General features: G+C 39.7%; 1 protein-coding gene across 7 annotated transcripts in view; it reads right to left on the bottom strand.

Moving 5' to 3' along the window:
- Positions 1-9,475, bottom strand: part of LOC128689190 (eukaryotic translation initiation factor 4E transporter-like) — a 317,681-nt gene extending 308,206 nt beyond the window's left edge. For 5 of the 7 annotated variants that reach the window (XM_070087137.1, XM_070087142.1, XM_070087138.1 and 2 more), the window contains exons 1-2: positions 9,219-9,475; positions 8,672-8,994 (exon numbers count right to left, since the gene is read on the bottom strand). In XM_070087137.1, the coding sequence (XP_069943238.1) occupies positions 8,672-8,994; positions 9,219-9,293 (398 nt within the window). In that variant the 5' untranslated portion in view covers positions 9,294-9,475. The remainder of the gene's footprint in view (positions 1-8,671; positions 8,995-9,218) is intronic. The other 2 variants (XM_070087140.1, XM_070087143.1) reach the window with 2 other exon arrangements.
- Positions 9,476-14,603: the final 5,128 nt, after the last annotated feature.

The following is a 14,603-nucleotide window of genomic DNA, read 5'->3' as shown; positions in this document are numbered from 1 at the left end:
CGGATCACCTATCACAAAGCTAACAGAGTGAAAATTCTTAGGAATCCAAATGGATAATAGACTCAAATTTCCAAGACCGTAGGCATACTATCGAAGATACGGTACTATGTTCCACAGTCAGCCCTCCTGGCCCTATATCACTCTCTTATTTACCCCTATCTCACCTATGGGATTTGTGCATGGGGCTCAACAACAATTATCCATCTCAGACCACTAATTACCCAACAAAAGGCTGCAGTCAGAATGATAACAATTTCCCACTACAGGCAGCACACTCCACCAATATTTAAAACACTAAACCTACTCACCATACAAAACATCCCTACTTTTTGCTGCACCTATTACATACATAGAACACTTAACTCTGATGTTAACCCTCCCCTCAAACATCTCCTTGCCAACCTCAACAGAACACATGACCATAACACAAGGCACAGATCACTCTTTGATGTTCCTCGTGTCCATCTCACGCTATGCAAAAACTCAATGCACATAAAAGGCCCTAAAATCTGGAATTCATTACCTTGAATTTATAAACAGGTAGTGTTTCTTTTATATTTATAAAAGAAACACTACCTGTTTATAAATTCAAGTCTCTTCTCAAAGATCACTTACTCACCCAAAACCAAATAAATACTGAATAACTGAACCTTATAAATTGTATATCTTAAATGTTTCTCACAATTATATCACATAAATGTTAAACCTAAGACCCAATCTAACTGTTATTTTTTAAAAACAATACCTAACAGAATACTCCATTTGACTGAATGTACAGCAATGCATGCAACCATATGACCTGTCTTTGTAATACTCATTTGTGCTTTATTGTTATCTGTTTACAATAATGTTTTATCACAGACTACATCATTGCTTAGTTAATCTTAAGTTAATTTTAAGCCAGCCCGTAATGCTATGCATACAAGTGGCTTTGGCATGCTACTCTTACCTGTATTTTTTTGTACCTCTGTATGTATGCTCAAATTACTAAATAAATAAATAAATAAATATACACACCCCTCTAAGTATTCTTCTATTTTCTTTCTAGTTCTTGTTCTTGTTTATTTCCTCTTATCTCCATGGGGAAGTGGAACAGAATTCTTCCTCCGTAAGCTATGCGTGTTGTAAGAGGCGACTAAAATGCCGGGAGCAAGGGGCTAGTAACCCCTTCTCCCGTACAAATTACTAAATTTAAGAGAAACTTTCGTTTTTCTTTTTGTGCCACCCTGCCTTGGTGGGATACGGCCGGTGTGTTGAAAGAAAGAAAGAAAGAATAGTAATAATAATGATAATAATAATAATGATAATAATAATAATAATAATAATAATTATAAATATGATAGAATTGAAGGAGGAAATTGTACAAAAATACGAGGAAGTGGTTGACACATTGTCGGTGTGGCTTTGTTTATGCTGGAGTGAGCATTAGTCTCCCTGCTCTTCCAAACATTTCACAATTTATTTATTTATTTATTTATTTAGTAATTTGAGCATACATACAGAGGTACAAAAAAAATACAGGTAAGAGCAGCATGCCAAAGCCACTTATATGCATAGCATTACGGGCTGGCTTAAAATTAACTTAAAATTAACTAAGCAATGATGAAATCAGTGATAAGACATTATTGTAAACAGATAACTATAAAGCACAAATGAGTATTACAAAGACAGGTCATATGGTTGCTTGCATTGCTGTACATTCAGTCGAATGGAGTATTCTGTTAGATTGGGTTTTAGGTTTAACATTTATGTGATATAATTGTGAGAAACATTTAAGATATACAATTTATAAGGTTCAGTTATTCAGTATTTATTTGGTTTTGGGTGAGTAAGTGATCTTTGAGAAGAGACTTGAATTTATAAACAGGTAGTGTTTCTTTTATATTTACAGGTAATGAATTCCAGATTTTAGGGCCTTTTATGTGCATTGAGTTTTTGCATAGCGTGAGATGGACACGAGGAACATCAAAGAGTGATCTGTGCCTTGTGTTATGGTCATGTGTTCTGTTGAGGTTGGCAAGATGTTTGAGGGGAGGGTTAATATCAGAGTTAAGTGTTCTATGTATGTAATAGGTGCAATAATAAGTATGGATGTTTTGTATGGTGAGTAGGTTGAGTGTTTTGAATATTGGTGGAGTGTGCTGCCTGTAGTGAGAATTTATCATTCTAACTGCAGCCTTTAGTTGGGTAATTAGTGGTCTGAGATGGTTAATTGTTGTTGAGCCCCATGCACAAATTCCATAGGTGAGATAGGGGTAAATAAGAGAGTGATATAGGGCCAGGAGGGCTGACTGTGGAGCATAGTACCGTATCTTCGATAGAATGCCTACAGTCTTGGAAATTTTCTTAGAAATTTGTTGTATATGTGTATGAAATTTGAGTCTATTATCAAGGTGGATTCCTAAGAATTTTCTCTCAGTTAGCTTTGTGATAGGTGATCCGTTTATCATTATCTTAAGAGGGACATCTGTAGCTCTGTTACCAAACTGAATGAAGTAGGTTTTGTCAATGTTTAGTGTAAGTTTGTTAGTCCTCATCCAGGTAGATATTTTCTGTAATTCGGTATTTACAGTATTGGCTAGCGTGACTGGGCTCGGGTGAGAGAAGAAGTATGTAGTGTCATCTGCAAATAGTGTGGGTTTGAGAAATTGCGAAGCATTTGGTAGGTCATTTATGTATAGGAGAAAGAGAAGAGGGCCAAGGACACTTCCCTGTGGGACAACAACTGTAATTGGTTGTGCGGAAGAGCTTGCCCCATTTGCGTACACATATTGGCTTCTGTTGCTGAGGTATGACTTGAGGTAGTTGAGGGAGTGCCCTCTTATACCATAGTGTGACAATTTTACGTGGAGCAAGTCATGGTCAACTGTATCGAAAGCTTTACGTAAGTCAATGAAGATCCCCAGTGGGACTTCTTTTTTTCTCTATTGCAGTGTATATATGTTCTAGCATGTGTATAATAGCATCATTAGTATTTTTATTAGGCCTGAATCCAAATTGGCAGGGGTTGAGAATGTTTTGGGAGATGAGGTAGGAGTAGATTCGTTTATGAATTAATTTTTCGAAGATTTTTGAGAGAGGGTGTAAATTGGATATTGGCCTATAGCTATTCAACTCTGTTTGGTCTCCTCCTTTATGGATCAGGGTGACCCTTGCTATTTTGAGAACTGTAGGGAAGGTGGAGGATTCAATGGATTTGTTAAAGAGTGTTGCAATGATTGGTGATAGCACTTGTGACACTTTTTTGTATATAAAGGGTGGTAAGCTATTTAAATCTCCTGCCTTGTTTTTTAGTGCGTTAATAATAAGGGAGACTTCGTATGGGTTAGTCGGAGCTAGGAACAGTGTGTTCGGGTAGTTGCCAGTGAGGTAGTCATTTGGTGGGGTATCTGAGCTTGGGATTTTATTGGCAAGGTTTTGTCCTATAGTGGAGAAGAAATCATTGAGTCTGTTTGCTGTTTCTGTTGGTGGGAGTTGGGGTTCATCTGATTTTGCTAATTTTATTTCGCTATTTCGTGATATCTTTTTTGTTCCCAGAATTTCTGATAGGGTTTTCCAGGTCTTTTTTATATCACCTCGTAAGTTGGATAATCTGTTCTCATAATACAATTTTTTTGCCCTTCTTATCAGGCTGGTTAGGATTGACGAGTAACGTTTTGTTTGGTCTCTGGTTATGTGACCCATTCTGTACTGTTTTTCATATCGGTGTTTTGTATTTATGGATTTGAGAATGCTGGGTGTTAGCCAGGAACTGTTCAGTCTCTTAGCTGTCATCTGTTTAGTTTTTTTAGGGCAGTGCATTGTGTTGGTGCTTGTAGATTGAGTGCAACTGGAGTGGTAGAGGCAGTGGTTGAGGAAGCGGTTGAGGCAGTGGGTGAGGCAGCAGTTGAGGCAGTGGGCGAGGCAGTGGGCGAGGCAGTGGGCGAGGCAGTGGGCGAGGCAGTGGGCGAGGCAGTGGGCGAGGCAGTGGGCGAGGCAGAGGGCGAGGCAGTGGGCGAGGCAGTGGGCGAGGCAGTGGGTGAGGCAGTGGGCGAGGCAGTGGGCGAGGCAGTGGGCGAGGCAGTGGGCGAGGCAGTGGGTGAGGAAGTGGGTGAGGCAGCGATTGAGGCAGCGATTGAGGCAGCGGTTGAGGCAGTGATATGTAATAACATACATGCTATTAATAATAATAATACATGTTATTAATAATAACAAGTACTATTATTATTCATAACATATATGTTATTAAATACCATTGCCTCACCCAGTGCCTCCCCTACTGCCTCAACCGCTGCCTCAACCACTCCAGTCACACTCAATCTACAAGCACCAAACACAATGAATTATTATGAAATGTTTGTAAGAGCATGGAGACTAATGCTCACTCCAGCATAAATAAAGCCACACTGATGATGTGTCAACCACTCTCTCGTATTTTTGTACAATTTCCTTCTTCAATTCTATAGTATTTATTATTATTATTACAGTGGACCCCCGGTTCACGATGCCATCGCTATCCGATAAATCCGGTATGCGATGCATTAAGTATATCGCAAAAAATTTGCCTCGGTTCCCATTACAAAACCCAGTATACGCGATTCGTCCAAGACGTGTCCACGTGTGGCCTGAACTGTTGTGTGTGTGCCAGTGTTTACAAGCCAGCCAGTGTGCTCGCATCTAAGGATACATTCGGTACATTCCATATTATCACTGTTTTTGGTGCTCATTTCTGCAAAATAAGTCACCATGGGCCCCAAGAAAGCTTCTAGTGCCAACCCTTCGAGACCAAGGGTGCTACTGACTATTGAAATGAAGAAAGAAATAATTACAAAGTACGAAAGTGGAGTGCGTGTGTCGGAGCTGGCCAAGTTGTATACAAAACCCCAATCAACCATCCCTACTATAATGACCAGGAAAACGGCAATCAAGGAAGCTGTTGTTGCAAAAGGTGCAACTTTGATTACGAAACAGCGACCGCAAGTGTTAGAAAACGTTGAGAGACTGTTATTGGTGTGGATAAATGAAAAACATATAGCAGGAGATAGCATCTCTCATGCGATCATTTGTGAAAAGGCTAGGAAGTTGCATGATGATTTGGTAAAGAAATTGCCTGCAACTAGTGGTGATGCGAGTGAATTTAAGGCCAGCAAAGGTTGATTTGAAAGATTTAAGAATCGTTGTGTCATACATAGTGTGATTAGGCATGGTGAGGCTGCCAGTTCAGACCAAAAAGCAGCTGAAAAATATGTGAAGGAATTCAAGGATTACATAGACAGTGAAGACTTGAAACCTGAACAAGTGTTTAATTGTGATGAAACAGGCCTGTTTTGGAAGAAATTGCCAAGCAGGACCTACATTACTCAGGAGGAAAAGGCGCTCCCATGGCATAAGCCTATGAAAGACAGGCTTACTCTTCTGATGTGTGCCAATGCTAGTGGTGATTGCAAAGTGAAGCCTTTATTGGTGTATCACTCAGAAACTCCCAGAGCATTCAGGCAAAAGAATATCCTCAAGGCTAATTTGTGTGTGCTGTGGAGGGCAAACACTAAGGCATGGGTCACTAGGGACTTTTTCAATGACTGGTTACACCATGCATTTGCCCCCAATGTGAAAAATTACCTAATTGAAAAGAAATTAGATCTTAAGTGCCTCCTGGTATTAGACAATGCCCCTGGTCATCCTACAGACTTGGCAGAGCGACCTTCTGGGGACATGAGCTTCATTAAGGTCAAGTTTTTGCCTCCTAATACCACTCCTCTCCTGCAGCCCATGGACCAGCAGGTCATTTCCAACTTCAAGAAACTGTACACAAAAGCTATGTTTGAAAGGTGTTTGAAGTGACCACAGACACACTATTGACTCTAAAGGAGTTTTGGAAGGATCACTTTAATATCCTCAATTGTGTAAACCTTATAGGTAAGGCTTGGGAGGAAGTGACTAAGAGGACCTTGAACTCTGCCTGGAAAAAACTGTGGCCAGAATGTGTAGACAAAAGGGATTTTGAAGGGTTTGAGGCTAACCCTGGGAATCCTATGCCAGTTGAGGAATCCATTGTGGCATTGGGGAAGTCCTCGGGTTGGAGGTTAGTGGGGAGGATGTGGAAGAGTTGACGGAGGAGGACAATGACGAACTAACCACTGATGAGCTGCTAGATCATCTTCAACAGCAAGAGGCCAGACCTGAGGAAACTGGTTCGGAGGAGGGGATGGAGAAAGTGAAGAAGTTGCCTACTTCAAAGATTAGGGAAATCTCTGCAAAGTGGCTTGATGTGCAAAGTTTTTTTGATGAAAATCACCCTAAGACAGCTACTGCAAGCCGTGTTGGCAACCTGTACAATGACACTGTTGTGAACCACTTCAGTTAAGTCATAAAGTAATGAGAGGTACAGGCCTCTATGGACAGATATGTTGTGCAACACAAGTCCAGTGACTCTCAAGCTGGTCCTAGTGGCATTAAAAGAAGAAGGGAAGTAACCCCGGAAAAGGACTTGCTACCTCAAGTCCTAATGGAGGGGGATTCCCCTTCTAAACAATAGGTTCGACACTCTCCCTTCCTCCCATCCCATCAATCATCACCAGATCTTCATTAAAGGTAAGTGTCATGTATTCTATTGTTAGTAGAGTACATACTACAAACTGTGCATGTCTTCCTCAGTTTGTGCGCATTAAACTTTATATTTCATGTGGTAAAAGTTTTTTTTTTCGTACTTTTGGGTGTCTTGCACGGATTAATTTGATTTCCATTATTTCTTATGGGGAAAATTGATTCGCTTTCCGATATTTTTGGTTTACGATGAGCTCTCAGGAACGGATTAGTATCGCGAACCGGGGGACCACTGTATTATTATTATTATTGTTGTTGTTGTTGTTGTTATTATTATTAGCAGTAGCAGAAATGCTCGATTCGTTGCCGTGTTCAAGAGTAAACACATGATGTCACCGCCCAACACCTGTCCGAATAGCCATTCCAATATGCAGTCATGAATGGGTTTACATTATTTATACTGTAGTTTAATAGCAAATAATGAATAAACAAAACACTCACTACACAGTGGTGGGAGGGCTGGCTGCCAGTTGCAGGGATCGGAGGGAGGGTAGTAAGGACTCGCAGTGGTTGAGGAAGTGGTGGAGGCATTGGAGGAGGCAGTGATATTTAATAACATACATGTTATTAAACCATAACATGTATGTATTTAGTACAATTTACAACGTTCTCATGTATTTTATGATTGTTCATGGTTCAACAAGGAAGTATTATATTTCCCTACAATATATTGGGGCACCAAACATTCGCAATTTTTCAACATTCGCAAGGCTCTTGATCCCCTAACCCTCGCGAATGTTGAGGGAAACCTGTAAACAGAACAGAGGAAATCAGCTCTAATATACGTGTACATTATTTAGGTATGAATGTCTAGAAGTATAAATAATACAAGTGCTCAGATTATTCAACTCTATATATCCTTAGTTAGGCCTCATTTAGACTATGCTGCTCAGTTCTGGTCACCGTATTACAGAATGGATATAAATGCTCTGGAAAATGTACAGAGGAGGATGACAAAGATGATCCCATGTATCAGAAATCTTCCATATGAGGATAGACTGAGGGCCCTGAATCTGCAATCTCTCGAAAGGCGTAGAATTAGGGGGGATATGATCGAGGAGTATAAATGGAAAACAAGAATAAATAAAGGGGATGTAAATAGTGTGCTGAAAATTTCCAGCCAAGACAGGACTCACAGCAATGGTTTCAAGTTGGAAAAATTCAGATTCAGGAAGGATATAGGAAAGCACTGGTTTGGTAATAGAGTCGTGGATGAGTGGAACAAACTCCCAAGTACAGTTATTCAGGATAAAACGTTGTGTAGTTTTAAAGATAGGTTAGATAAATACATGAGTGGGTGTGGGCGGGTGTGAGTTGGACCTGACTAGCTCGTGCTGCTGGGTCTGGTGCCGTGCTCCATCCTTGAGTGGAGGTGACCAGACTGGGTGGGTCATTGGGCTAATCCGGGGGAGGTGGGTCATTGGGCTAATCCAGGGGGTACATGGACCTGCTCTGCATGGGTCAGTAGGCCTGTTGCAGTGTTCTTTCTTATGTTCTTTGCTCTTATGTTGTAAGTCCGAGTTGTTGGTAAACAAGTACTGCTAAGTGAGGAGAGGCTGCATTTCATTTTAGTCTAATACTCTTCCAATGGCAATATTTTATCAGCAACAAACCCTAAGTCCCAACTTCCTCTGATGCCATTTAATGTTTTTTCTCACAAACAGTATTCTTCACGCGGCCTATTTTTGGTTTCTTCAGTTTCATTTATATGGCATTTATTCATATTAAATGCCATCATCCATCACTTCACATTGTCTTCTTGTGGGAATACAGTGCAGCCATTTTCACTGCTTATTGAGAATAAAAATATTGTGTTGTTCACAAACAGGTTTCTTTCATATGAAAACCATGAACCTTTATAACTAGGCATACTGCATATAAAAAAAAAACACGGTGCCTACAGCTTATGAAAATACCCTAACCCATTTCTGGTAGACAAACACACATTCCATACAGGTAAACTTCTGCAACCAGAATGCCTATAACATAGGATAGGAAATTAAAGAAAGTGTATGTAAAAAGTGCATTTTTTAATGTATGCGGTAAAAGCATTAAAAAATTATTTGTGGTTATTATTATTCAAGCTAACCTGTTATCAAAGCACTGATCGTGCTTGGATCTCCAGTCTCTGGTATCTCTACGCTGATCAACCTCTCTGTCTCTATCAACATCCCTATCTCGTCTTGTTGCTTCTCTACGCTCACTAGGAACTGGAGTTTCCAAGTCATCTCTGCGAGAAATTCGACCTGAACCAATCCTACGTGCTGGTATCTCTCTGTGGGACTCCCTTTGAGGACGTTCTGTAGGAGAGTCTGGACGTTTAGTTGCAGAAGGTGCTTGCTGTAAACCATGACAGCCAGTGCTAAAACTTCGACGTTGAGGAGAGAGCACTAGCCCATCCTGGTCCTCTTGCTGCAATAACAAATTAATATGATTCTTTAACATGAAATACACAATATTCTCTAAAAATAATTTTATCATAACAGTAGCAAACAGTCCATAATCTCAAAGAGCTACAATATATCAAGCTTATGGAAACTTCATATTCTAAATGATGAGCATCTTTGCACAGTGCATAACATATACTTAACAATGAAGATATTCCTAAAGTAAAAAAAAAAAATGAATTAACTAACCTTTACCCTTTCTCGAGGGTCACGGCTACGTTTCAATTCTAAGTCAGGTGGACGATCAGGTCTATTACTGGGCATCGTAGTACCTGTGGAAGCCGTGCTGGACGGACGCCTCTCATCATGCACTGCTCTAATCCATCTTTCAGGGTCCCATCGTCCTGGGGATTTGTTGTACGCAGGATCCAAACAAGCTGGCCATTTTACCGACAATGGAGCTTCCTTAAGTGCCAGAAGGTCTTCCTAACCAGGAAAATATTAAAAATAATTATTAAGAGAACCACATCCTAAAGCTTATAAAAATCCTGTTTAAAATACATATTTTTTTACTAACACATCGGCCGATTCCCACCAAGGCAGGGTGGCCCGAAAAAAAAAAACTTTAATCATTCACTCCATCACTGTCTTGCCAGAGGGGTGCTTTACACTCCATATTACAGAATGGACATAAATTCGTTAGAAAACATTCAGCGTAGGATGACTAAATTAATACATAGCATTAGAAATCTTCCTTATGAAGAAAGATTGAAGACTCTTAAGTTACATTCACTTGTTAGACGAAGAATGAGGGGAGACCTGATCGAAGTGTATAAGTGGAAGATAGGTATTAATAAAGGGGATATTAACAAGGTCTTAAGGATATCTCTCCAAGAGAGAACCCGCAGTAATGGATTTAAATTACATAAGTTTAGATTTAGAAAGGACATAGGAAAGTATTGGTTTGGAAATAGGGTAGTTGATGAGTGGAACAGTCTACCTAGTTGGGTTATTGAGGCTAGGACTTTGGGTAGTTTCAAATTTAGGTTGGATAAGTACATGAGTGGGAGGGGTTGGATTTGAGTGGGACTTGCACATCGGAGCGTGTTTCTTGGGTGGCATTGAAAGTTGGGTTGGTCAAATGTTTGTTAGTGGGATGAATTGTAAAGGACCTGCCTAGTATGGGCCAACAGGCCTGCTGCAGTGTTCCTCCTTTCTTATGTTCTTATGTTCTTAAAACTGAAACATTAACACCCCTCCTTCAGAGTGTAGACACTACTTCTCATCTCCAGGAATCAAGTCCGGCCTGCCAGTTTCCCTGAATCCCTTCATAAACGTTACTTTGCTCGCACTCTAACAGCAAGTGAAGTATTAAAAACCATTTGTCTCCTTTCACTCCTATCAAATACGCTCATGCACACTTGCTGCAAGTCCAAGCCCCTTGCACACAAAACCTCCTTTACCCCCTCCTCCAACCTTTTCTAGGTTGACCCCTATCCCGCCTTCACTCCACTACAGATTTATACACTAAACAATTCTGTTTTATTCCATTCTCTATACATGTCCAAATCACCTCAACAACCCCTCCTCAGCCCTCTGGACAATAGTTTTGGTAATCCCACACCTTCTCCTAATTTCCAAACTACAAATTCTCTGCATTATATTCACACCACACATTGCCCTCAGACATGACATCTCCACTGCCTCCAGCCTTCTCCTCGTTGCAACATTCATCACCTATGCTTCACATCCATACAAAAGTGTTTGTACAACTACACCCACATACATTCCCCTCTTTGCTTCCATGGACAAAGTTCTGTCTCCACAGACTCCTAAGTGCACCACTCACCCTTTTCCCCTCATCAATTCTATGATTCACCTCATCCTTCACAGACCCATCTGCTGACACATCCACTCCTAAATATCTGAATACATTCACCTCCTCCATACTCTCTCCCTCCAATCTGATATCCAATCTTTCATCACCTAATCTTTTTATCCTCATAACCTTACTCATTACTACATTCACTTTTAATTTTTTTTTACATACCCTACCAAATTCATCCACCAACCTCTGAAACTTCTCTTCACAATCTCCCAAAAGCACAGTGTCATCAGCAAAGAACAACTGTGACAGCTCCCACTTTGTGTTTGATTCTTTATCTTTTAACTCCACACCTCTTGCCAAGACCCTCGCATTCACTTCTCTTACAACCCCATCTATAAGAGTATTGAACAACCACAGTGACATCATATATCCTTGTCTAAGGCCTACTTTTACTGGGAAATAATCTCCCTCTCTCCTACATACTCTAACCTGAGCCTCACTATCCTCATAAAAACTCTTCACTGCTTTCAGTAACCTACCTCCTACACCATACACCTGCAACATCTACCACATTGCCCCCTATCCACCCTGTCATATGCCTTTTCCAAATCCATAAATGCCACAAAAACCTCTTTACCCTTATCTAAATACTGTTTACCTGTATGTTTCACTGTAAACACTTGGTCTACACACCCCCTACCTTTCCTAAATCCTCCTTGTTCATCTGATGCCCTACTTTCCGTCTTACTCTTAATTCTTTCAATAATCACTCTACCATATGCTTTACCAGGTATACTCAACAGGCTTATTCCCCTACAATTTTTCCACTCTCTTTTATCTCCTTTGCCTTTATACAAAGGAACTATGCATGCTCTCTGCCAATCCCTAAGTACCTTACCCTCTTCCATACATTTATTAACCCTTTGACTGTTTTCGACGTATAAATACGTCTTACGAGCCAATGTTTCTGACGTATATATACTCAATAATTCTAGCGGCTTCAAATCAAGTGGGAGAAAGCTGGTAGGCCCACATGTGAGAGAATGGGTCTGTGTGGTCAGTGTGCACCACATAAAAAAAATCCTGCAGCACACATTGCGTAATGAGAAAAAAAAAAACTGATCGTTTTTTTGGAATAAAACGCCGACTTTGAGGTGTATTTTCGTATAGTATTTATCATTGTATTCGCGTTTTCATGGTCTTAGGTGATAAAATGGAAAACATATTACAGAAATAGAGATGATTTTCATTACTTTTACGATGAAAACGACCTTGAAACTGAGCTCAAAGTAGCGGAAATGTTCGATTTTTACCAATGTTCAAGAGTACATAAATCACACCACACGTCCAATACACGTCAACTGGGGAGTCTAATATTCTTTCACTAGTGCACTGATATTATTTATACCATTTTTACAATAATGCAGTCGTCTGCATAACAGTAAATTTTGTATTTTTTTGTATTAATAAAAAATCAAAATAGAAAGCAATAATAATATAAGAGGGGCCTAGAGATGTGACTAATGAACAGAGCATATGTTATTTTAGTGCCACGAATGTCTACCTTGTTTATTCTGGACCCTATTTTGAAATTGGCATCTTTTTTATTTTGCGTGAAATTGGCCAAATTGCCAATTTCTGACCACCATATTGGGTAGTCCAAATTAGTAAATGGGAGGTTTCTTGTACTCAGCTGATAGATAAAATGGAGTTCTAAAGAAATAGCTATGAGTTTGGTCAACTGGAACAATGGAATTGGCTGAAAATTGGGCTCAAAGTCGGCGAAATCGCCGATACGCATATGTCACCGAGACCGCTAACTTCGCGGGAGCATAATTCCACGAGTTTTCGACCAAATTTCGAACTTTTGGTGTCATTACCATCGGGAAAAGATTCTCTATCATTTCATAAGAAAAAATAATTTTTTTTTTTTTCAAAAATCGAGCGACATAGAATGACAGTTTCAGAGAGGGGCCTGAAACAGTCAAAGGGTTAAATAATAGCACCAACCACTCCAAAATGTATCCCCGCCTGCTTTTAACATTTCTGTCTTTATCCCATCAATTCCAGCTGCCTTACCCCCTTTCATTCTGCCCACGAACTTCCCCCCCACACTCACAACTGGCTCTCCCTCAGTCCTACAAGCTGTTATTCCTCCTTGCCCTATACACAAAATCACAGCTTCCCTATCTTCAACATTTAACAATTCCTCAAAATATTCCCTCCAGCTTCCCGATACCTCTAACTCTCCATTTAATAACTCTCCTCTCCTATTTTTAACTGTCAAATACATATGTACTGACTAATATCAACCACCACCTTTTTTTCCCTAAAATTGCCCTCTGACATTTCTACAAACTTATTTTTTTAATTAAAAAATAAAACTGCTTTCACTTTGAAATCCATATACAAATACTATAATGAATACTTAACCCCTTGACTGTCACAACCCCAAATCCTGAGGTGTCTCCTGGTGTCGAAAAATTTTCGGGAAAAAAAAATACTTTTTCTTATAAAATGATGGAGAATCTTTTCCTGATTGTACTGACACCTAAAGAACGAAATTTAATGTTAAAGTGACGGAATTACACCCTCGTGAAGTTAGCAAAATTTACGTATCGGCGATTTCGCCCACTTTGAACCCTATTTTCGGATTATTCCATTGTTCCAGTCAACCAATCTCGTCGCTATTTCTTTAGAAATCCATTTTTTCTATCGATTGAGTACAAGAAACTGCCCATTTACCAATTTCAACTACCCAATAACGTGGTCGGAAATTTGTAATTTGGCCAATCTCACGAAAATTAAAAAATATGACAATTTCAAAATAGGGTTCAGAATGAACAAAGCAGACATTCCTGGCTCTAAAATGACATTTTCTTTGTTCATCAGTCACATCTCCAGGCCCCTCTGATTTTACTCTTGCTTTCTATTTTGAATTTTTATTCAAACAAAAAAATAGAAGATTTACTGTTATGCAGACTACTGCAATATTGTAATACTTGCATAAATAATGTCAACCCATTCATGATTGCATATTAGAATGGCTACATCATTTGTTTACTTTTGAACATCGGCAAAAATCAAACATCTCCCCTACTTTGAGCTCCATTTCGAGGTTCTTTTCATAATAAAACCAATCAATGACCTCTATTTCTATAAAATGTTTTCCATTCTATCAAATGAGACCAAGAAAACGAGAATAGAACCATAAATACTATTCGAAAATAGACAGCAAACTCGGAATTTTAATTAAAAAAAAAAGGTTGGATTTTTTTTTCTCATCATGCACTGTGTGCTGCAGGATTTTTTTATATGGTGCACACTGACCACACAGACCCATTCTCTCACATGTCGGCCTACCAGCTTTCTCCTGCTTGATTTGAAGCCACTAGAATTTTTGAGTATACAGTGGACCCCCGCATAACGATTACCTCCGAATGCGACCAATTATGTAAGTGTATTTATGTAAGTGCGTTTGTACGTGTATGTTTGGGGGTCTGAAATGGACTAATCTACTTCACAATATTCCTTATGGGAATAAATTTGGTCAGTACTGGCACCTGAACATACTTATGGAGTGAAAAAATATCATTAACCGGGGGTCCACTGTATATACGTCAAAAACAGTAGCTCAAAAGACATATACATGTACAGTGGTCCCTCAATAATTGTCCGGCCTGAAAGTCGTCCATTTCGGAAATAGTCCCGATATTTCGTTTAAACATTGGCTTGCAAATGGTCCATTAACTCGCTAATCGTCTTTCGTCCTGGACGCGTACTCAAGGCTCTTAGCCGTTCCCAGC

This window comes from Cherax quadricarinatus, chromosome 21 (genome assembly GCF_038502225.1).
Source record: "Cherax quadricarinatus isolate ZL_2023a chromosome 21, ASM3850222v1, whole genome shotgun sequence".
Taxonomy (NCBI): domain Eukaryota; kingdom Metazoa; phylum Arthropoda; class Malacostraca; order Decapoda; family Parastacidae; genus Cherax; species Cherax quadricarinatus.
This window is presented reverse-complemented; position numbering and strand designations above follow the sequence as displayed.